Genomic DNA, 24,942 nt, shown 5'->3' on the forward strand with positions numbered 1-24,942 from the left:
CAGTACAATGGCTGCACTGAGGCACAGAGTATATTCAGCAGCTCTGCCATTAAACAGGACACACACAAACCAGGAGCTAGTATGAAGAAGGGTGAGGCTGGACACAATACAAACAAACCTTCATATCCTGACTCATTATCTCCAAGGAACTGCAATGCATTCAAATCATTTTAACTTCTCCTTATCAATAAAAATATCTAGCTTCTGCACAATTAGCTGTTACTAACAATGCTGCATCTAGAACAAAGAGATTCTCTGTAAGCCAGCAAGTCTAAAAACGGCAGATGAAATGGCAGCACTTGGATTTAAACATCCTGATAAAGAAATGTGGGTGTTCTGGGGTGGGCTCTTCAGGGAGAGTGATAAATTGATTATTGAATGTGTGCTTTCTGTTAATATGTACAGTCAAACAAAGTCAGTTTGTTCAAATTTTTACAGGTTTCATGTCTCCCACTCTTTCAAAATCCCATACAAAGTATCTTCCGTCACTCAACCAAAAGGACAGCATGTTACTCTTGCAGAAATGGAAAGAAATTGAATTAATGGGAAAACACTTATCTGGATACTTAGCAGTAGAACAGGACAAAACCAAAAAATATCTCTATGCTACAATGTGTGTTGCCTTATGCGACTTGATAAAGAACAGAGTGTCAATGAAGGAGTAAAGAGAAAGAAGTGGCATGGTAAAAAGCAGAAAAATAGGAAAATGGTGTCAAAAACTATGTGAATATAAGCAAGGTTCAGCTATATTTATGTATAAAGGACATGGGAACACGACGAGATCAACCTGAATGAGCATTTAACTGCATACCTATAGAGCAAGGGCTGTTTCAGAAACTCCATGCTAAAGGCATTTATAAGATTCTCCCAGATTTCAGTAGCATACCCAGTGCCAACATCCACTAAGATTCAGAGTAACACCAGGGTTACTCTGTCTGCAGGAATGGACAAAACAGGGCCAAAATATGAGGGAGATGATGGGTCACCACACTAATATAAGCAAGGCAACAGTAAGTAATCACTCCTAAGAGATCAAGCAGAACAAGCAACAACACTGTCTGCTATTGTTAAAAAGAAAGTTAGTGAGCTTGCTGATAATTGTATCAGCGGAGTGGAAAACAGAATAGACGAGGGAAGCTCTAAACAATAACTGTGAACCTAGCAGGTGGTAGAAACATTTCAACCTGAGTGGGAAGAAAATACAGGAAGGGATGCTGGAACAAGATGGAGTGGCTCAGGCAAACATAAAAGTGGTTAGAAGGTTCAGCATGTGTAACAAACCAGGCACACCATGGGTCTGGCAGGGGAAAAAAGGGAAAGTCACCATTTCCTCCACAAGAAATTGCAAAAACTCAGGGCCAACGAAAGGAGGAGGAAAGATCCAACTGCACATTCACAAGGTCATCTGGAATTGTAGGCAGCTGAACTCATGCATTGTTATAAACTGTTGAGATAGAAATAAACAAGTAACGGAAGAAACCACAAGAAAAGTAATTTGCTCTAAAGTCAGTCTGGATTTCTCTAGAAAGCATTGTTCATTAAAAAAAATATTGCACTAAGAGAGAGGCAGGGAACAAGCATATCCATACAGATTTCTATGGATATATACTTAACTTTTTGTTTGCTTGTTTAGCAGTTTGTGGGGATTTAGTATTATTTTTTTTCACCCAAGTTGTAGACAAGATTTTTAAGAATGTATTTTTTTTCTATAAAAATATACTTAGATGAACCAAAACTTTTATACTGTTATCTTTCATAACAAGAGCAGAAAAGTTTCAGCTTATCCCCTTTATCACTGGTTCTGTCCCCAAGTGTGCCATGAAAATACATACTTTCCTACTCAAGTACAGGTCTAGCTCTTTCCCCATTCCACCTATACAATATACTTTGTTTATACCAAGAAAGGTGACAAGTACAACTCCTATTATAAAATATTATACTTGAAAATAAATGCAAAAAGCACAGTGTAGTAGTTATTTATAGAAGTTTCAATTTATTGTAATGTTAGTTAACACCAGTGATGCAAATAGAGTGTGACATTTTATTGTCTATTTTCATCCACTCCTATCAAAAATAAACTCTGGAAAGGACCTTATGTAAAAGAATTAATTAACTATTCCAATCCTAGAAAGTCTTTGTCAAGACTTATAAATTGTAAATTTTGACCATTTTTTCTTTTGCAAGATATTAAAATAATACCACCACCAAATGCAAGTAGAAGACATCATTACTGCCAGTCAGTACAGAAATTCATTACATGCGAAGTAACAGTAAGTTACTTCTTTACCTATTAAGTTAAATAATAGCATTAAAACCTTACATCCTGATACAATTTTAGAATGTATTTTTCTTTGAAGAACAACATATGCTGTTAAAATAATTATTGAACAAAGGAAACCAAATGAAGTCACGTGTTTTAAATGGAAACCTGACTCCCAGAGGCCCTGACAAAGAATGTATGAACAATTTCACTGGAAAAATAACTCTGCAGGATATTATCTTGTGAAGATTCCTATTAATTTTAATGTGCCACCTACTATTTTCCAATGTTATATTTATCATGAAAGGTGAACTGGGTGGGATTCATAACTGAATGCACACATACATCTGAGCTCTGGAGAATCCATGTATGGCAGAGAAATTGGCTCTCTAACTGTGTTTCAATTTGTCTTAAAATAGATATTCAAAACAGGTCAGCTGAGCTGCAACTGCCTATCTCACTATACTGAATGTAAAGCGAATCTCAGGAAAATTACTCTGGCATCAACAAACAGATGGCAGAAAAATAAAAAACGACTCCAGAGACAGGCATCTCTTTTAACATGTCATCTACTTCAGGTTTTTGGAAAAGCTGCATTTTCTAATATACTGATGCCTTTTGTCAGCTACCACAATTAGAATACCTTTCTTTGTCAAGGGTAAATGCCAACACTATTTTAAACCCAAATGAACATTCCAGTATCTAAAATTGTGTCTTCCACTACATATCTCAAATCTTCCTCTCTCTCACATACCTGAACTCAAAGAAGTAAGAAAAAGTTAAACCCTATAAAATTCTATGAATCCCATGAGACTGCTGCTCACCTGAGAGGCCAGAACAGGACTGACAGCACTACCCTTCATCATGCAAAAACTAATACTTTACTTTAAAAGTAATAGTAATAAAAAATGCAAAAAAGCATTATGCCTTACCTGCTGGAGAGATATTTCGCTATCACACATTAAACCTTTCTTTCTCTTAAGAGAGAACTTCCCAAATACTTCAAGTAGACAGGCAGCACATACACAGCTGACTCTGCAGATCTTGCCTCATGGATGAGGTATTCTGGGCAGGGGCTCAGCACTCACAGGAAAACCTGTAAGCCCAGAATCTGACCAACCACTACTGTGCACCTGAGGCTCTCATCCCACAAGGTATTTAAATGTTTGCCCAACACCTGTTGCTTATTCCATTACCATGGAACTCCCACAGTTTCTCCAGTGCAACATACAGCTTAAGACAAAATAGGTGAGCAGATCAGCTCTTAGCACAGACATTCAGACACACCACCCTTCCACATGACACTCTGCCCAGACAGACAAAGGATCATAAAAATGAACAACTGAAAAAAAAAAAAAAAAAAAGAAAAAAAAAAGAAAAAAAAAGCTACCTGTGGGAGCTTTAACCTAGGGGAAGCTACAGCTTCTATTGACTGCACAACTGGTCTGTTAAGCTTCTAAAAGCAGGCCAACTCAGGCTGTTACATCATGCAGATTAATCAGATGCTACAGTATTTACTAGGGTTAAACCTAGAGGATAAAGGTTACATAATGAATTCAATCCAATTTTAAGTGGTCACATCTCAAATAAATATGCACCTTTCTTTTTGAACACCTGGACAGGAATAATCAATTAAACATAAGAGAAGCTCAAGTGTAACAAGCTTCTGAAACTGCACTGAATTCTGAAATCTAGTACTGAGAAACAAATGGAGGCACATGAAACTCAAAAGACCATAAAAAAACATTCAAATTTTGTCACCCTTATCTTTAGGCTTCACATCCACTCTGGTATTGTTATCAGAGCACTATCATAGAAATATCTTTATGTTTTACATATGTACATTATTCCCTGGGCCTACACGCCTTCCTGCTTTCTGTGCCTTGCCTCACTGTGATCTTGGACTTGACTTGTTTAAGCTAAGCTCTCCCATCAGAATAAAATCCATATAAACCTTCTGCATTTCCAAAGGCTGGATTTTGCTTCAGAGTGCCATCAATAAGGGATTTGGACTTTTCCTTGCTGCAGAGAATACAGTTTTAGCAATTCCTTACCCATTCTTGTGTGCCTTCTATCAGAAGCCTGATGAAAACACTTGATGTCCAGATACAGAAATAATCACCCTAGCAAACATTACATAAAAAATTGCAATCGGCACAAAACATAATGGTTGCCAGAGTTTGTAATTCTTCCAATTCAAAAAGTTAACCTGCTCACTTTTAAGAATCTACATTTTTAACGTCTTTCACAGACAAATAACCAGAGAGAAAACATGCACTATCTACTAACACACAAATATATACATATTAGAGGATAGTGGTAAAGCAGAAAAAACACATACTTCAAACTTGAACCAATAATCAATCTTACCGTCGGTATATTTAAATTCACCTCAATTATTGTCGATAGCTTTTCGAATATTCTTTCCCTTGCCTAACGACAGCTCATATGGATTGTATGCTGCTCTGCCACTCCCTTCAGAGAGGAAAAAGCTATACAGCAATCTCTTGCAGCACATTCACAAGAGACGCTGAGGTGTAAAAGAGGTGCAGGCATCTCTGCTACACCTGGGTGTTGCCTTTTTCTGGATATTTCCTTTTTAAAACCATTGTACAATGATGCTCCAGTCTTACGAGCTCAAAATTCTGCAACAAGAGACTAGAAAGAGATATTTACCATCCGTGCATTCTTCATAATACCAGTCCAGTTCATAATAATCTGCTTCAATAAATTTCTGCATAGTCAGTATCCTTCAGAGACATACAGGAGATTTCACTTCGCTGCTAAGGTCAAGTGAAATGCAGCCATGCCTTCCTGCCTTTGCAAAATGCCAGAGCACAAGGCAGCTCACGGGAAGCTGAAAATGAGCTGCACATCTTCACTGAGGCCACAACTAAAATAAAAGAGGGGTGTGAAGGGTGTACTTGAAAGAAAAAAAAAAAAAAATAGAAAAAGGATGCAGAAAGGAAGCAGATGCCCTGGCGGCTCCTCTAATAAAGAAGCTCTGCACAGAAGCCTTGGATGGGTGTTAACAAAATCCTCCTATCAAAAGGCTGATGCGCTGACGTTGGGGACACACACCACCGCCCGGCTGGTTCCAACTCACTCCGTTCCTCCCCAGCCTCCACATCTCTTTCAGGCTAATGTGTTGCCATGGAGATGAGCTGGCTCCAAAAGCGATGCAGAGATGAAGAAAATGCATTTTGCTGTTTCTGGCTTTAGAGGCTGGGAGTCCTCCATACTGGAAACAAAAATCGCTGCTAAGAAAGATGATACAACCCATTGCTACAGCTCACAGAACAACAGCATCACACTGTTGCAATTCACTAGGGACATTCAGCACATTAATAATGAAAATCTAGTCCATCACTACTCTTATCCACATACTTTGATAAAAGCCTGCCTTCCCCATGGAAAATTAAACTATATTACTGCTTTGTTACATTATTCTGGTCTGATATTAATAGAATGCTTTTGGCATCCTGCTGTTGAGAAATTCCAAACAAAAAAACCCCAAGAAACAGCAAAATTAAGATAGCAATACATTTCTCCTTGCAAAAAAAAGCTAATCTGTATCTACTTTTTGCCCTCTCCACGTATCACTTCCCCCTTTTTTCCCCCCAAGAATCTAAGTTCCACAGTTGAAGACAAGAAGTTAGGCCAAATTTTCACTACTCAATTCCTAAAAATGCTGAAGGTTATTATCCTGAATAACTTAATGTTTGTGTTCAGTATTTTGGAAATGGAAGAAAATACTTCTGCAACCCCCAATAAAACTGTGCTTAAGCTATTACGAGAAAACTTTCTAGTGAACAGATGACATTAAATCATCAAACACAGCAATTCAAAAAGCATGTATGAATATGTGCAGGTACAGATACCAAGTGGACTGACATCCATTTTGTTCATAATAAGCACATTGTCTTCACCCATTTTTCCCCCTCTTTTAGGAAACGCAATTTCTTTGCAAACACCAGTAGAAGCACTGGAATAGATTAAGTCACAACTTAAGTTGACTTAACCTATCCTAGTAGATTAAAGTACGAGGCCATATTGGGTCTGACCAGGGAAGTCTGGTGTCTGTCTAGCCAAAGACTCCATCTACAAGAATAGCCATGAGCAGGCAACAGAGAACTGTCCAACATTTCCCACAACTGCCCTCCCAACCTCTAATTTCTTCATCTTCAGAGAGATACAGCTATTGCTTTTAGCAATTACTGAACAAGTTATCTTCTCTGTTCTTGAGCCCACATACATTTTTAGCATCTCCAACACTCTCTTGCAAGGAGTTACACACATCTACTGCTCATGATATACAAATACCTCACCTTTTGCTTTGCAACTCACATTTACTAACCTAATTTCATGCTTTCAGCTCTGGAAATCCATCTCTCCTTTTCAATCACTCATGATTTTGCAGGTATCTGTTAAGTTCACCCTCACTCATGTCTCTTCTAGGTTGTTATCACTTATTCTAGTCCCCGACTTTGCTTTACTGTAACAGAAATAGGTAAGGCATAGTCAAGCTAGGCAGAGGAAAATGCTTTAGTTTCTTGACGACATCAGTATTTCAGCTTTACTGGTATAAGAAATTATCACTGCAGTAGCTTTGAGCTTTGCAGAGTTTCAGTTATGCACACCCACAAGGAAAAAACTATACATGCTATTAAATGCAATTAAGGCTACACTGTTAAAATACTGCCAGAGAAAAATAAAGGTTCCTATGGCAACATCAACTCAATTGCTCTGCATATAAGCTATTTGTTCCACTTGTATTATTTTTGTCCAAAAGATAATTTCAGTCTGGTAATGTTATTAAATAAGCATTTAAAATAGAAAGAATTAACACTGGCTACCACCTTAAATTGCTACAGGGACAACCTCCTTTTTGTTTTTGCTGACATTTTAAACAAAGGAAATCTTCAACAATGCTAGAATTTTCTTCTTTCCCATGGCACACACACTCCCTTTCAATGAGATAGGATAAAAATAGTTCAATGTAGGGGTTTAGGGCTTTTCTATTTGTTTGTTTAATGGATTTTTTTTTTTAACAACTGATTGGAAACATACTGGTATAATTCAGAAAGGCATTACTTTTCTGCGGAGAAAATCACTTGTGTGGCCAAATGATTTGAGAACTCCTCAAGAGACTTGGAAATACGGAATGAGTGTATTATCTTGCCAGCATGAAGACAGAAACCCTAGGCAGATAGAATACTATATATCCAGGTATTCACCCAAGCATCCCTTCAATTACATGAGGAATTGTATTCCATAAAGCTGGAACGGTTGTCAAGTTGAATGGGAATTTGTGACCAAGCTGACAAAGCAGCTGCCCACTTGCAGAACCTACTTTCAACCTTTGCAGCCCTACTTTTCCTTTCTACAGGGGTGTATCAGATTCATTTTATAGTAAACTTATCAGAACAGTACATTTTTCAGGTGGACTGATTCTACAAACTTTGAACCTCTGTATTCCAATCTCCATGTTGCAATGCTACATTTGGTCAGGGCATTACTGTGCTACTTACCTAGAAGTTCATGTATAATGGGACTAAAAAAAGATTTAGGGTAATAGGTCTGCAACTACAAGGAAGCTGCAATTTCCTATTCCAAACCAAAACACAGTTATTCACATTTGTTTGCCATTCTCTTTCAGCTGCTAAACTGTGTAATGTTTCTTAATGTTTACTTCTAATAAACAAACCCCTCCCCTTTTATCTGCTCTCCACAAACCCCTCCCCTTTTATCTGCAAAGCATACAGATTGATTAAAAATTCTAGTAGCCAACCGAACAGCTAGACTAAGCATTCCTTAAGTCTGTGATTACAAAGGAATTTCATTAGTCAGAAGAGATGGCTTGAAAAGCTCAGGAACCCCCTCCTTCCTTTTTGCTCAAATAAAGCCATACTGTAGGTCAAAGTTAAACTGATTTGCCTAAACTACCCAGGTTATAAAAAATACACAAACCTTTCCCTTTGTTTTGATGCCCAGAGGAGCTGGAACAGAGGCTGGACAGAGTTAAGGGGACTAAAATGGATATTTACTGATAGGCCTTCAAAGGCCACACCTTGGCAGTACCAGTCATGGCTCCAAGATGGAAACAAAAGAGAGCTGGGTCATGAAATCTCACATTTTTATAAGTTTTAGTCCATTTGCACGCAGGAGTCCAATTTATAGCCTAAAATCATGAAGTTTCATCATCCTTGCTTGCCGGCCAACCCTCCTCTTTTCACTTAGTTTATGCTTAGGGCCTGAAATTTTAAGACATCGTCCTTGAGCCCTCAGTTGGAATATGACTTTTGTCTTAACCACCCAAACACAACATTAAAGCACACCCAAGCAAAACAGAAAAAACTTAAAACTGAAGGTATCAGTTTGAAGACAATCTTTGACAAAGGTGCTTTTACCTACCCCAGCAGCATACTCAAGACTGTAGTGCACTGTTCTGCTAGGGTGCAAAGTAGCAGCAAGTCATCCCTGTTGACAAATAATGTCATAGCATGTCACTATAAATGCTGTGTTTTCATGCTTAGTCATTCTCAGCTTTTTTCTCCATTCTGTAAGGATGCTTTTTGAAACTGAACACTGGAATTGGATGGGAGTATTTCCATGGCAGCTGCAATGGATTATCTCCCATTTGATTACCTCTGGGTCACATTTCTTCTCTTGGCTACAGCCTCAGGATGGTTCAGATAAGTAAACACCATATCGCATCATCATTTTCTACAGTCACCAGTACAGTCACTACCACTCAGGATAAAGTTGCCCATCCCATTAACATTGTCTGGAGTCCCTTTTTATCAGAGCACTAGCTGTACAGGCCACCACTATGCAATGCATATTTGATCACACTCAAGCATTGCCACAACACATACTTTCCAAGCTGACAAAGAAGGCACATTTAAAAGTCCCACTGATTTTCAAGGATGGGCTGACCTCACCTGATATAAGGAAAAGACTCTTCTAACGCAGAAGAGGGTCAAACTATTGTCCCGCTGGAACAAAATTATTTACCATGAGACATGGGGCAGACGGATGAAATTAAAGTACTTAATGACAAAAAGCTATTTTCCGCATGAAAGGATTATTTCTCCCTTCCCCCAGATAATTACTGGAGAGCACTATTTTTGCATTTTTATAAAATCAAAGTTGATGTCTTTGGCAACCTTCCTGCAAAACCAGCAGTATAGTTTAACTAAGGTATCACTGAGCACACTTAAATACTGTAAATAAGACCATAACAGCAACAGCCAGGCATTTAAGAGAATATACTTTTATCTAAAATTTAAAAAAAATAGAGAATAAAGCTTTAAAGATACAAATTTTGCTCACTGTTCACCAGCTGGAAATAATGTACATTACAATCTCCTCCTTTTTTTTTCTTTTGTTATATATTTTGTGGAGACAGCAAAAACATTTGCAAAATTAAGTTGAGCTTAATACACACTCAATTGGCTAAACAAAAGTATTACAGCTGCATGGTTATGACCTATTTTTCTAACAAGGCAAAAAAACCTACAGAGAAACATGATTGCAGCTTCCTGGGAGAGAAAAGGAAACATTACACTCATGGAATATATATAAGGGAGCCCAGAACAGGACGAAGCACTCCAGGCATGGCCTCACCAAAGTCGAGTACAACTCCCTCAAACTGCTGGCACCACTATTCCTAATACAGCTCAGGATACCATCAGCCTGATTTTCAGCAGAGTTCTGTTTCTGGCTCATGTCCACCAGGATGCCCCAGGTTCTCTTCTGCAAGGATGCATTCCAACAGCTGGACCCCAGCATCTCTTGGTGCAGGGGGCTGTTCCTCCCAGCTGTAGGACTTTGCACTTCCCTCTGCTGAATAGCACAAGGCTGCTCTTGACTCATGGCTCCAGCCTGTCAAGGTCCCTCTTAAAGGGAGCACAACCCTTTGGTGTCTGAGCCACTCCTAGATCCTGCTTGTGTCTCACCCTTCCTGATGCTGCACAGCCTGCTGACTTCCTCTTAACTTCTCCACCTGGTGATCACTTTTCCACATTCAAGGAAGCCATCTCTCTCTACCTTAGGACAGTGAAAGCTCTGGGCACTTTCAGCACACTGACCATTGCAGGGCTGCCTTCCCAATCTGAAGCTGTTGGGCCAAGTCTCTGCTCTGAGGGGCAGGTACTCCAAAACCTGGAGAATGCACCCTGTGGCACACTGTCACCACATCTGAAGACTTAGGTTATTCTGAACTCATATCTGATGATCCCTTCTTTGCACCGTTCCGGGGAAACTACTGCATCTATTGGCTGTGTCTGGTCATCTCTAATGAGCAGCAGCTCCAACAAAGGCTAAGGACACCCTTGGGTCAAGAGCTTCTCTGACCCACTAGGATTTCCTGAGGACCACACATTCCTGTGGCTCACCTTACCTTTACCTTACAAGAGTGGGCATCCTCAGTTTCTCAGAGAGCTCCCAGAGGGGCCCTCTCTTACTAAGGTGCCAAGGAAAAACCCAGATTGGTGTGCCTGTTCACTGTCTCTGGTAGCTGTGCTCACAGAGATCTAGGCCTGGATCTCACACAGACCTCCTCACAGCCTCCAGCTAAAAGTAAGCTTGACTGCCCCTAATCTGGAGCAGGGAGATGTATGTCATTTTGCTGTATCATACTTTCATTTAGGTTTACTTAAAAGACACTCTGCCTCAACAGTTTAATGAGACTGGTCAGATGACACTGAATTTATTTGATTGTGCTTTAGGATAACATCAGTTTTATTTTATTCATTTGGCAAAAACTGGCTCAGCCTTCCATCTGAAGGAAACAATAACAAAGATGTGCTTTGGAGTTCCAGAACACAAAAGAACAGTTGTAGGCCTAATACTATTAATTTCTTCCCCATTGTCTTCTTACCTAATGGAAAACTAAATTTTAAGAACTAATTCTTTATACCACCTATCCTGTGTTATAGCTTAAATCCTCACAAAAAGCAGTGAATAAATTAAAATGCTTGGATATTTGACTATACATTTATCTACCAGTATCTTCAAAAATTACTTAAAAAAGAGAGCTAAGTAGCCTTATGGCCATCTCCTTGTGTTATGTGGCCCAGAAAATTCTGATTGATTCTGAGCCTTTGTCATTGCGAATTCGACTGAGGATCTCAAAAAAGCCACAGGAAGGCAGAAAAATCTGCTCTAACAAGCCACAGCAGTATGCCTAAGGGTCATGCTGATCCTTCTGCTATAGGGATCAACACAGTGGGAATCTCATCACATTTCCACCAACAGGTTATAAATCACCATCAATCTCAACATGGAAACAACAGCAAGGAAATTTTCATAAATCACTGAAAAATTAACTTTCAAAGAGACAAGTTACAGTACTTGCTCACACCCTCATCAAGGTTTTTGAAATAAACCAGACAAGTAAAAGAGGAATAGCTTAATTGCAGCACTGAAAATTGTGCAAGCAGTCACACCCTGGAACACTCTCCAAAGTGGTGGTGGCATAATTCACAGTGGTGGCAGAATAATTCACACAACCTTTGTACCAACTTACTTAAAATAGTATCTTTACTTTCATAGTTTGTTGTGCCATAAACCAATATTTACAATCAATGCAATAATTTTGAAATATAAAAATTTATTATACTTTTACATTTTCATGTATAGGTGGAGTCAGTGACTCGCAGTTTCAGGCAGCTATGCTATCCAATTTCTCTGTTGTTCACAGCTTCATTTTCAGAGAACAATAGAAAGGTTTGTGTTGGAAGAGACCTTTAGAAGTCACCTAGTTCTAAACACTCTGCCATGGGCAGAGAACCTTCAACTAGACTGGGTTGCTCAAAGCTTCGTTCAACCCCACCTTGATAATTTCTAGGGATGGGACATCCACAACTTCTTTGGGCAACTTCTGGTGCCTCACCACCCTCACAGTAAAGAATTTCTTCTATATAACTAACCTAAACTGACCCTCTATCATTCAATGTCATTATCCCTTGTCTTATCACTACAGGATGTGCTTGAAAGTCCCTGTCTTGCTTTCCAGTATCTCCCTTCAGGTACTGAAAGGTGCTCTGGAGTCTCTCCAAAGCCTCCTCTTCTCCAGGCTGAAGAACTCCAACTCTGTTGGCCTGTCTTCACAGCAGAGTTGCTCCAGCCCTCTGACTGTGTCCCTTTGAACTCGCTCCAACAGGCCCACATTCTTCTTACGTTTGAGGCCCCAGAGATGGACACACACTCCAGGTGGGAGTCTCATGAGGACAGAGTAGGTGGGCAGAATCACCTCCCTTGACCTTGACCTCCCTGGACCGGCTGACTACTGTTTCTTTTGATACAGCCCAGGATACATTTGGCTTTCCTGGCTACAAGTGCACACTTCTGGATCAAGTTGAGCTGTCGACCAACACCCCCAAATCCTTTACCTCATGGCTGCTCTCAATTCATCTTCCACACAGTTGTATTTTATATCCATCCCCACCAGTCACACACCTACCATGATCTCAGCTGGTAAATGAAGGACACTGCCATGGGGATTTTTTTGAGTTCCTTGTCCCACTAGCAAAACATTTTTCCCATGGTTATTGCATCAGTCCACCCACACAGCCAGTTCTGCTTGTGAGACAGGTCTAATCAAGTTATAAGACCTTGCAAACCTTACATTTCAAAGTATTTATTTAAGCCAGCTTCTGTCGTTTTTGTAACAGCACTGATGGGCTGCTACAAAACCAGGGGCAGTACACTTGATTTCGGGGATCAGCTTCAGCTTATCTCTTCACCCTTTCCAGTGTTTTTGTCTGTTTGGGGTAGGTGGAGAGCATATGTAAGTTATTTACTAAAATACTTCATACCCTGAAGTGAAGCATGAACATCAGAAACTCAGTTCTTCATATTATTGACATTTTTCTTTCTGCACTCCTTACAAAGTGATTGTTCAGATGCTTCGAAATGCAATGAAGCCACCTTTGCACAGGTTTGTGCTGAGCCCTGTAACTCATCTCTTCTGGAGATCTACAGTGCCTCAGTAAGTCTACCTAAATCTACCTACTACTATAACCCATGTAAATCCACTGATATCGCTTTAGCATAGCAGTCGTTGAGATGAATCACAGTCTTCTCTAATTGCACACCTAAGTCAATACCCACAATGGAATAAATCAGAGAGACATGAATCCATTCACATGATAAAGTATCTACAGGCTCTAACAAAGGAATGAATAACCACAAAGGTCAAAACTCTATTCATGTTCCCTCTAGGCACCAATATATTTTTTTTTTCTGATAGTATGAATATGAACAGAAGAAAGAATGAAGAGACAAACCACTTCAACCAAATAGTTGGGAGTTTGGGTCTTCACAAGGCTTTTCTAGAAGCTTAAGCTGCAGCAAAATGATTTAATGTCATTCTGTGATTCTGGCACACAGAATCACAAAACAACAGTGCAATATGTCAAAGAATACATTCAAAAAAGTGGATATGGAAAGAGGTCTAAGTCTCCAAGTTTAGAAATTTCATAAAGAAATTTCAGTTTGAGAGAGATCACAACCAAAAAGAAGTATTTCAGTTTCTCCAGTATCTGATAATGTGGAAAGGTGCACACACAAATCACAAATGTAACGGCTGTTCTTGATTGAACGTTCCCTTCATTTTCACCTACCACCATCTTGGAGACCAAAATAGTAAATCACAAACAGTTCTTTTGGTCTCCACAGCCTTCAAAGAATTGCACAGTACTTCAAAAAAGGTAACAAAAATAGCACTATTTTATTTGTTTCTCAGTACAATTTCTGAATTTTTGACTTACGGAAGTATTTCAAGGTCTCTTCTATTTGCTCAGTTGTTAAGTCAATATTGGCATCAGGGGAAATGAGAGGTGTGTGAAGCCAGTCGTCGTGGTCATAACCGTAGATTGTATCTGCTCTTAGCTTATAATGAGGCAGCTGCTCTTCCAGGAGACTGATGATTTCAACTTCAGGAAGATTGGTACTATTGCACACATCTGTTAAGGGAAAGGAACAATCTCTGTTAGTTACCTTGAGTACCACACATACAAGCTTTCAAAGACTTTAGTTTGCTTTGATATCAACAGGATTTTGCTGCATGTAAAGAACAGCTCAATACAAGTAAGTTCAGAAGATATGACTAACAGAAATTAGCCCAAAATATCATATTTTCTAGAAATACAAGGGCATGCTCTCTTAGTGACAAGAAGCCTCATCTCTAGAAGCAGGGACATTTATTGAAGAGTAAGTGGGCCAGGGTGGGGAATAGAGAGCCAGTTACAACCAGACTATGAAGAAAGGATTAGTGCACACAGGAATGTGCATCTTTTTTATGTTCTACTTCACAGATAATTTTTAGCTTGCAAGCCTTACGTATCTCCTTAAATTGGTCTAGGACTATCATTTAGTACCACTGCATTTTTGTGCCTTTGCTGCTGACAGATTTTTCTCAAGAAATCCAGGATTGCAATAGCAAGCAGTGTCACAGTTCACACCTAAGACACACTGGTAGAGATGATTACAGGAACTTCCAGGGCACCTTCTGACACTATCTTGACTTGCATTCTGTGCTATGGGTCCTTATGCTCACAAATATATTAAGTTTGCACACAGTTCTGAAAACAAATACCAACAGCCAACAACAACTGCAAAAATGGTACGAATAAAATTAGAGCATTAAATTTAGGACAAGAGGTAGCTGAGAAGTTTTAACATAAAAAAAACCTCAATTCAAGGCTCATGAGGACGGTCAAACACAGGCACAGACAGCTTAGAAGTCAAGTAAACAATGCCATGAGCACTTAACTCTAAAAGACCTGCTTTTAGTAGAAGTCAGAGCAGCTCCTCCTGAGGTACCTTATAACCTATATTATAATGAAGAATTTTGAGAGTGTGCCAATAACCAAAAGTCACAATAGTTCTAAATATGTAAGCTTAATTATCATATACAATTAAATACAATGTCATGCTAAATATTTATTAAGAAATTCAGCAACCCATTGTATGTTTTCAGTAAATAGAATACACATAATCTACACATTTTCCACACCAGCATGAAGAGAAAACACCACTGTCCAGCACAACTCCTACCGGTACAATATAAGGAAGAGATATCTAAGCCTTTTTTCAAGAGCAATGAACCAGAGCTCCCTCTTTAACCAGTGTCATAGCTCTTGTAACTCTTGCTGAGACTCACTCCGGAGTAAACAGTGAAGACTGCCAAGGTCTGAGCACTCCCATGTACCTTCACACTGCCATGACCAGACACATCATAGTCCCCAGGCAGCACATTCTGCCAGAAGCCACATGTACACCCTAGCCCTGGTGCTGCCCTGTGTAGTGCTACAAGCAGGCCTGTGCCAAGCTCTGTTCCCTCCTGACACTGACTCATTGTCCGGGTTTCCTGGATTGCTGGCATTTGTCTGATGATCGACCCCTGGAGAGACAATTTGAACTTGCTGCCAGCACCTTTGCTCTGCTTGGGAACAAAGGAACTGGGCTGTGCCAACAAGGATTGTGCCCTTCCCATCCTGTCAGCTGCCTATAAGGCAGCCCTGCTCTTTCTGCTTCCTGACAAAGGGACCAATTTTTGTAAGAGAAACTTACTCCTTGTTATGGGCTGCACTGAGGTAGACTGGCAATTCCACTATAACTTAGTGGAACTCACCTCTGTCAAAGAAGGGAAGGGAGGAAGGAGAGAATGGGCAAGTAACACATACCTCTGTATACATCATCAATTAACTGTTTTTTACCTTTCTATGCCAGAAATAATATTTTCAAAAGCATCCCAAGCACTAAAAAGTGCAAGAACATTACTATTCTATTCAGACAACAGGGCAAAGAACACCAAGATGAACTCATACTGTCATTGTCCTGCCTACATATTTTACAAAACTCTGAAGATTAGAGCCATAATCCTCTTGGGAAAGTTGTGCAGTACTTTATGGTTCAAGGAGTCTGCTTATCTATCAGGAGCTATTCTACTCTGCCTTCATCCAGACTGCTCTGCTGTTGTACATGTGTATCTTCCAAGCCTCCCTGCAGTTAGATGCCCACATGAGCATCTGTTTTTATAGAGCTCTGTGCAATGTGACAATCAGCCTGCACACATTTTAAGAGGTCCTTACAACCTTCTCAGAGGGACTACTGGCTTAGACAGAGAAACAAGATCCGCTCCCCATGCCTTGAAAGATGAGAACCAGCCTGTAACTACAAACTTTCTTTTCACCTGGCTATCTTTTTAATGGCTGACAGCATCATCTCAGTGCCTGCAACCAGCGCAGAAACAACAGCTGATCTTCCAAAAAACACCTGTTGACATCCACTAGATATTCAAAAACCTTTCTGTGTACATGGACATATAAATTACTTTTTTTAAATACATCTACCTTTAGATTACCTAATCTTGAGATTGCTCTCAATTTCAAGATTATGGAGTTGATTTTTTTTTTTCATTAGGGTTGTTTTGGGGGAGTTTTTCTGGTCAAAATGTTAGTTTTTATCTTCAGAAAAAATGCAAGAATCTACAGAGCTCAAGATGATGGTCTTGGGAACAAAGAAATTAAAATTTTGAAAAATTCAAACCCTTAGTGTCTCTCTTTTTAATTAGGATTCCAAAAGAAACAGACTTTATAGATAAGATGAGAAAGTTTCAGTTGTACAGATAAGTAAATTGCTTTGTTTTATGCCAAAAACTAGTGAAAAATGAACGCAAAAGAAGCAACCAATGAAATGTGAGGAGAAAAAAAAAACCAACCCCATACATGCACACACACACAAAAAAAAAAAACTCCATGCAGTTTTATAGAGGAAGAGAAAACCACTAGAATGTGAAGGTGAGGCAGTAAAGTAATAAGAATCATCATGGAAGACAAGTCAATCAAGAAAATGTCTCTACTCTACCATATAATAAATCCTAAGCATTTTTAAGCAATTCAAAAGGCCTAATAACTGGAAAAGATATTAATGAGTAATTGGAAAGGCAACTTCTTATGATGCTATGATGATGTTATTGTCATTAGCTTCTACTACAATTTTAAAATCTGCCTACCAGGAGGAAGTATGAACAGGCTCTGATGTAATTGCCTATTTAGAAAAACAGTACACCATAATTACACTTGTTCATGACTAAACATTAGTTCACCACTTAAATCACGGTGATATTCTCAGTGCTACAGTTACACAACCTCTTCCCCTTCCCTTTTCCTGCCCTCCCCTGAGATGCACACATTTGTTATAAGAAGATATACAAACTAAGACCAACCCCCCATCCTCAAATACCAGGCATATTTTTATAAGATCCTGATTGTTTCCACAGAAGTTTTTTTTATTATTTCTGATTAGAAATGCAAAAATAAACAATTAATTAACTTCTCTACCAAGAATACCCAGGACATCATCTGTGATTCTGATTTATGATTAAGTTAACTGATTTCCAACAGATGTAAAAGCACATCTTCTTCTCCTAGGTGCTACCTTCATTTTATTGAGAAAAATGTAACACCTTACACTTAAAAAAATTACTGATAATTGATTTTAAAATGATACAAAAAAATGTAGCTAAACCATATCCTTTCGAGTTGCTGTTATGGATTCTGGGGTTTGTAATCTAAGCAATTGTCAACTTGCAGTTTTCTGGAAAACATATTTGCAAATAAATTTCTACAAGCAGATCAAAACCAATATAAATAGTTAACAAATTATGAACCCATGATTCTTAGTAAAGCATTTATCATTTCAGGTTCTGCTAATGCTCTTGCAACTCTATAGCTTTCAGCCCTTCATAGAAATAAATATTTTAAAAAGCAAAAAATTTCACTTTCTTTCATATTATTTTTGAAAGTAACATGTTTCTACGGCTTTAGTTTCTTCTTAGTTTAAATGCATGTACACCCCACCTCACTTGTTTTGTTGCAAATATGTATTTCACCATGCCCTGTTCCTCAGGAAATGAAGAAGGTACTCAGTCTGCTTTGCAGTAATTTTTGACAACGCTCCTCCTCGTGCTTTCTGCTTTCTAAATAAGAGTAAAGCAAACGTTTTCAAAGACTTGTCCTGGTTATTTTCTTGTTATAGTTTCTAATCTTCTCTTTTCATAAAGAAGATGCAGAACACTCCAGCTGAGCTCCCTTCTGCATATTTCTTCCCACTTCAGTATCCCTTGGGTGGCTGTTAAGGGATTACCTACTAGTTGTTTTGGATCTTTTCATACATTGGCATTTGACTGGCTGGTGTGTTTCTCCCTTTCTGGACATATTAAGCCTCTCTACCCCATGCCTCTCAACTTAAGACAGCCACTCAAGTTTCACTAGTTATTTCAGCTTACTTGTATTTCTTTATATTAAAAAGAAATTTTTATTATGCTTGCTGATCTAGATACCTTTGACTATTTCATCAGTTCCCTTTCTTCTAGGCACATCTCTAACCATACAAAATGCTCTAAATATAGAAAACCAACTCTTCACTGAAGAGACTAAAGTGAAGGCAAAAAGATGGCTTCTTCCTTTCACTTTTTTTTTTTCCTTTTGCTTTTTTAGTTTTTCACATGAAGAGAGAAATAATTTGAAGGACTCTGGAGGCTGGTGAGCCTACAGGAATGGAATTAGCTGCTCTCCCTTGGAGAGAAGGCTCTTAGGCACCCACCTTAATGAAACCGGGAAAGATTATTCCTCCTATAATGCCCCCCTGCTCTATTCAAATCATTTGTATCCCCCCTTGTTCCTCCCCTGCACCCTCAGAAAATTGGTCAGTTGTTCTACCCCTCCCCTGCACTTCCCTATATAAACCCCTCTCCCCCGACCCTGTTCGGAGGTTCTTGTCCCTGGAGCGCTTTGGAGAGAAGATCAATAAAGCTGCTCTTTGGAATCCCATACGAGGCTCCCATCCCTTCCTTCAGCGTCACCAATCCCTAAAGGAGCTAAAATCACTTTTGCCCAGGAGCAAGGATGCTGCCTGTGCCACCAGGGCATCTTTTGAGACACTGCTCTGGAAGGTCATAGCACTCCACCGTCGCCCCACTGCGACAGAGGACAACTACATGCCTAAGTGACAATAAGAATACACTTGGTTATTTTCAGATGCACACTGACATCTTTCCTTTGCTGACAAGTGAGCAAGGAGCTGATCATAGAGAAAATGGAGTGAAAAGTCTAAAACAATGGGAGCTGACTGCACAGCTCTTCAAGGAATGCCTTCCCCCCTCTGCACATAGACACACAGATCACAAGGCATTGTGTGGGGTGGTCACTCACTGTCCTTTGCATCCCACGCTCACAGAGACAGGCAATGCATTAGGTCACTTCCCATAAAGAGTTACATACATACTTAGCTCTCCGTGTTACTTGGCTGGGTGGAAATATGCCAGCATCTCATAAACAAGTAATACAGCCTCAGTCAAACTAACTTCAACTCCAGCTAAGTTCAACATGAACCACAGGTAGATAGCTTTGAAAATCTCATTCCTGTTAACATGATCACCTAAAAGCATCTCATCTGTCAAACTCTATTTCCTACCAGGCTTTTGGGTTTCAACTGTTTATGGTTATAGATGTATCTTACTGTAGGAAAGAAAAATCTAGCTTGACTGATAAAGAAGGAGCACTTATTCTATTTCAGCATGAACTTCTTATGATTAGTACTAATTAAATTCAGAGAATGAACGCAGAACAATGAGAAAAGACAAGGGCATGGGGAGTGTGGCAGTTAACAAATACCCCAAAACATACAGAAAACACACAAAGAAAATGAATGATACAAATATCAGAGCCTGGTACCTGCAGGAGCCTCTACAAACACAATGCAAACAGCTTATCAGCACAGTCCTCACAAAGAACATAAAATATACAGTTTGTGCCTGTCTGCATTCTGGTTCAAACCATCCCTGCTCTTTATGGTTTTACTGATTTACCTGTGAGCAGAGCTCCTCTCCCAAGGTTAAAAGGACTCCCAGGTCTCCACAAAACCTGCCAGCAGTACAAAAACTGCCACCTGCTGGCAGAACTGCCTTAGTACCCAAACCCCCAAATCCCACAGGACTTTTTGCCAGTTTTCCTCTTTCAGCCCACTGCTGTAAGTGGAAAAAGCAATTGCTCATAAATCCAACTCTGCCAGGAACCACGCTAGGTTAAGGACTCTGCTCATGAAGTGGTGTGCCAGAACACACGTCATGATAATAAAGACCACAAGAAAACTATCCAGTATCATTCCCAGAGCAAAGTGCCCCTGAGATGCAGTCTTGATGGAAGCCAATACCTTGCAAACAGCACACAGTGGCTGTGCTATCCAGAAATGCCTCCTCTGAGCAAAGGGAAACACCTGCTGAACAGAAGTGGTGTGTGCAGCAAAACAACTCCACTCTGGGTGTGACTCTAGGGAAGTGCTGGGCTGCTTGGCAACCTTCAAAACACAAGCTTTGGTCATCAGATTGTATCACATGCTCACCCTGAGCATCTTCCAGGAAACTCCACTGCATCAAACCCCAGCAGCTGGTGCTCAGCCCACAGCCAGAAAGGGGCAGTCTACATATCCTCTCCTTCTTAAATACAAACAAAGCAAACAAAAAAAAGGAACAAAAAACAAACCTCAAAGCGAACAAAAATACGGCTCAGTAGCACTCTCAGGCAAATCTTTCACTTCTCACAAAAGAACTAAAACATAATCTGTCACTACCTTTTGAGGCATCTGAGGAAAGAGTAGATATAAACACAGTAACAAAAAAGAGAAACAAGGAAACTCTCTGAAGAAAGCTGGAAGAATAAAGAAATCTCCCATTACTTTATGGGACCACATACTCCTCTCTTTGGTTTTCAGTCCTGTCCTATTTCCCACACACATTATACTCACCCCTAACACCTAGCTCTCTGAGTTTTTTGTGGTTTTTTTCAGGTTCTGTTTTAAATCTTGGAGAATGGACAGTCAATAAAAAACAATTCCAAAAAATAAAAAGCACACAATATGTGCAAAGGGGTCACTTACGGTGTTGGCTCCATACAAATTAAAGATGCTCTGCAGAAAAGGGCTACAGCATGGAAGCTAAAGTCCAGCCACATGTAACACACAAAATCAAAGTTCATTAGGTTGAGGCTATTCCATGCCAAATACTATAACATTTTGACTGCTGGTTTTGCTCTTTGTGACACTGAGATTAGCCACCTAACCTAGATCAACAAGCACCCAGGAGGCCATGACTACATTAGCATTCTCCTTTTTCAGGAGACCCACAAGCCTAACCATATTCCAATGATGGAAGAAAGAAGGATGGTCTTTCTCTAAACGTTTTTCCAACAGGCATTTCCTGGCTGCTTGGAACAGCCCAATAGCCTCATCCTCCCCATGCTTTCTGTATATTTAGACAGTGATGGAATGAACTCGTCATTATCATTACAAACAGAGCCACAGAAAAATGAAAAGCAGAGGGAAGAAGAAAGCACGGCTGTTGAAGAAGAAAGCATGGCTTATAGTCATCCATTATTTGAGTTCCACAGGGCCATGGAGACAGAGTCATTAAGTATTGACTGAAATCTATAATTAGAAGTATTTCTTGAGCATTATTTAACCATTACAAGCATATGTACAGAGCAATAAGCAAAACCCCAGAAGTTACCACATTCTTATTCAATGTCAGTTCTAGGATGCCCAGAATGTGGCTAGCTGTACTGAAACTGCACTGAAGTCTTTCAAATAATACTGCAGAACTCAGGATATGTGTTTCAATACAAATCAAGTGCTTAACTTCTCAGGCAATGAAAAAAAAAAATCTAATTCACTGACTTGGCCAAAGGGAAAGATAGCCTTAGCATCCTTATACATCTGAAGTCTCACTGCAGGCTGCAAAGCCAAACATCTGGAAGGAAAGCCCTTCAACATGAAAGGTCTCATACCTCTAAAACTCAGACTGCTAAAACAGCTGTTGCAGCTTCTGTAACTTGACTGGTATGGCATGACATGATTTGAAATTTCAAGTCCTGCCACACCTTTAACCAAAGTTGTATAACCTTCTGTCTCTGAACATGGAAAACACACAAAATCCCAGCTTCCACAGGAAAACAGAAGATTCCATGCCAACCTTGTTTTGGCTTGGCCAAAGACACCTGCTAAAGACTAGGATAAAGTTGAGTATGTCAAAGCTAACAAAGATGAAACCCCTGGAAGGTATAGTTCCAATCTGAGGAATGCCACTGTTTACCAGGTCAAAGACTCCATGCTTTGGTTCCATCCTACATACACATTCCTGCTAGGTATAAAACCTGAGACAGATTTGGCGATTTGGCCCATTAAACTAATAGGACTCTACATTATACCATAAATTTAAATGAACTTCACTTTAAATGAAAGTATAGAAATGTTTCTCCCTGTAGATAAATGCACCCATAGTACTGATTTTTACATGAAACAGAAAATAAAAGGAAACTTTGCTACCATGGCTATTCTTTTAGAGTAAGAACAAAAGCTATTCATGTACTAAAGGCATGCTGGCAGCACACTGTTCAGCAGCAGTAAGAATTAACACATTCATTAACCATTAGGATCTTCCAGCTGCCAAGAGAGACTGCGAATGTCTCAAAAACTCAGTGATAAATCACTGAGTATGAAAACTCTGAAAAGCAATTGTTCTGCTTTTCCTTGTTGTTCAGCCCAACTACAAAATGTGCCAACCACTAAACAATGACTGTCAACAAAGCTTTCTCAGAATCACAAGCAAAACATGAGAATTAAATCTCATGTAGCTTGCTCTTTACAGATGCTTACCTTAAGTGAAAAATGTGTTGCTTAAGGATGAACACACACATACATTGAGGGAGAAAGGCAAAGCTGAACTTCATGTGTTATGGAACTAAATTTTGGAAGTTTTTTCACATATTTAAATGCAACAATAATCAAATGTAGCTATTTAGTCTTCCTGCACTATTCATTACACCACAACAGGAAAAGGAAAAATGCAAGCCAAAAAAAAAAAAAATCCCCAAAAAATCTACTACGCACTGGCCTCCAAAAATAAAATCCAGAACACTGATGAACACTTTCTGCTTTAATGACACCTACTTTGAATAAAGTACATATTTAGGAATGGTAAGTGCTTCCCAAAACAAGGGAAAACTAAGAAGAATGCCTTTAAAAATGCCACACGGGACTTGTAATTCCAACAGTTGCTTTCATAGTGACTTCAAATTGACAGTTTACACTAAAAAACATGGATCATATTAGGATGCATAAATAAGTAAGAGGGCTAGATAGGGAGCACAGCAGAATTCTGCTTAAGGGAAAACCAACCAACCAAACGTCATCAAACCACAAAAAGATAATCCTTGATAAAACAAAAACATATGTCCAAGATACAGATTAAGAGGTAGTGTAACAACCTGACACAGGAGAGGAATCACAAAAAAAACCACCAGGTTACTTGAAAAGAGCTGGAAAGCAACAGTGGGGAGGACGGCGGGGGGGAGAATATGCACAAAGCTGATTAAGAATGCACCAAAAGCCAGACAGAAAATTCAAAACGAAGGCAATGATGCAGCAGGCACAGAGAATAAGATAATTTTGTCAGAGTATGCTAGATAGAAATACAGTCAGACTCATAAAATTGCTCCAGTCATGCCAAAGGAGCTATCATGTTAACAGGACTGGCATTTTCAGAACACTTTAGAGAAAGGAAGATTGTTCAGAATTTAGCATTCGCTGCTTACAGAAGCATCAGGAAAGAGGGAAGAAAGACCAAAACTAGATCAAACTTACAGGATGAGGCCGGTGACAATAACTTACAATAAAGAAAATGGGCTGAGGAATGGACCAACATCCTCACAGCTTTATTTACAGGAGAGACTAAAAGAGCTGGGAGAGGAGTAGGCAGGGGTTTAAAAAACTACAAAGGTTTTTAAAAATCATGACGATAACTTCGTAAGGGGAAAGAAGAACTGATATTCACCAAAATCCAGCATAACTAGGACAAATACTGACAGAAACTGCAAGACTGATGTCCCTGCACACAGGAGTAGCAACCATGAACTTCCAGAGTAAAACAATCAGCACGTCCAGACAAGAAAATCTGGCATCTTGGTGGGGGGGTGGGGATGGGGCGTGTGGTGGGGGAACCACACCCACACACACACACAATGGAATGGAAATTCTGTGGGACCTAAGCATGTATTTCAAAATAAAGTGATATACAAAGAAATGGTCAGAATGATGCCACTTATTTGTAGGATCAGTCAGTTATCAAAATTGGTTGATGTTGCCATGAAGAATGGTAATCTGATGGAGGAGAACAGAATGAATCTCTGAATCATATGGGAATATATTTAAAGCCTGAATAAGGATAGAGGCATGATGCAAACCCAGAAAAAACTTTCTGCACCCAAACGTTGCTAGAAGATTGTGTGAATGAGGCTTGACAGCAAGAGCAAGTTTGTTTCTCTGGATGTTATGACTCCTTCCACCACAGTCACTGCAGAAAAGTGCAAATTACATAACCCACAAGGAAAGTCAAACAAAAATAACACTTCTCACTGACACCATCCTGCTGAGAAAAAAACCACATTTCGTGGTTTGACCCCTCAAGTAATGTAAATTTGTTTTAAGGAAAAAAACAAATAAACAAAACCAGCAACAACAACAATGAAAAAACCCCAAACCAAACCAAAATGAAAAACCCAAAAAACCCACAAAAAAACCCCAAACCCCCCCAAAACAACCCAAAAAAACCCAAACCA

The 24,942-nt window shown here is 39.4% G+C and overlaps 1 protein-coding gene across 6 annotated transcripts in view; it reads right to left on the reverse strand.

Moving 5' to 3' along the window:
* The window catches only part of TRAK1 (trafficking kinesin protein 1), a 124,289-nt gene that overhangs the window by 50,514 nt on the left and 48,833 nt on the right, over positions 1-24,942 (reverse strand). For all 6 annotated transcript variants that reach the window (XM_079299928.1, XM_079299927.1, XM_079299926.1 and 3 more), the window contains exon 3: positions 14,038-14,232. Coding sequence is in view for 5 of the 6 variants with exons in the window: in XM_079299927.1 (XP_079156053.1) it covers positions 14,038-14,232 (195 nt within the window). In the remaining variant the exon portion in view is untranslated. The remainder of the gene's footprint in view (positions 1-14,037; positions 14,233-24,942) is intronic.

The sequence above is a fragment of the Erithacus rubecula genome (assembly GCF_903797595.1).
Source record: "Erithacus rubecula genome assembly, chromosome: 3".
Taxonomy (NCBI): Eukaryota; Metazoa; Chordata; class Aves; order Passeriformes; family Muscicapidae; genus Erithacus; species Erithacus rubecula.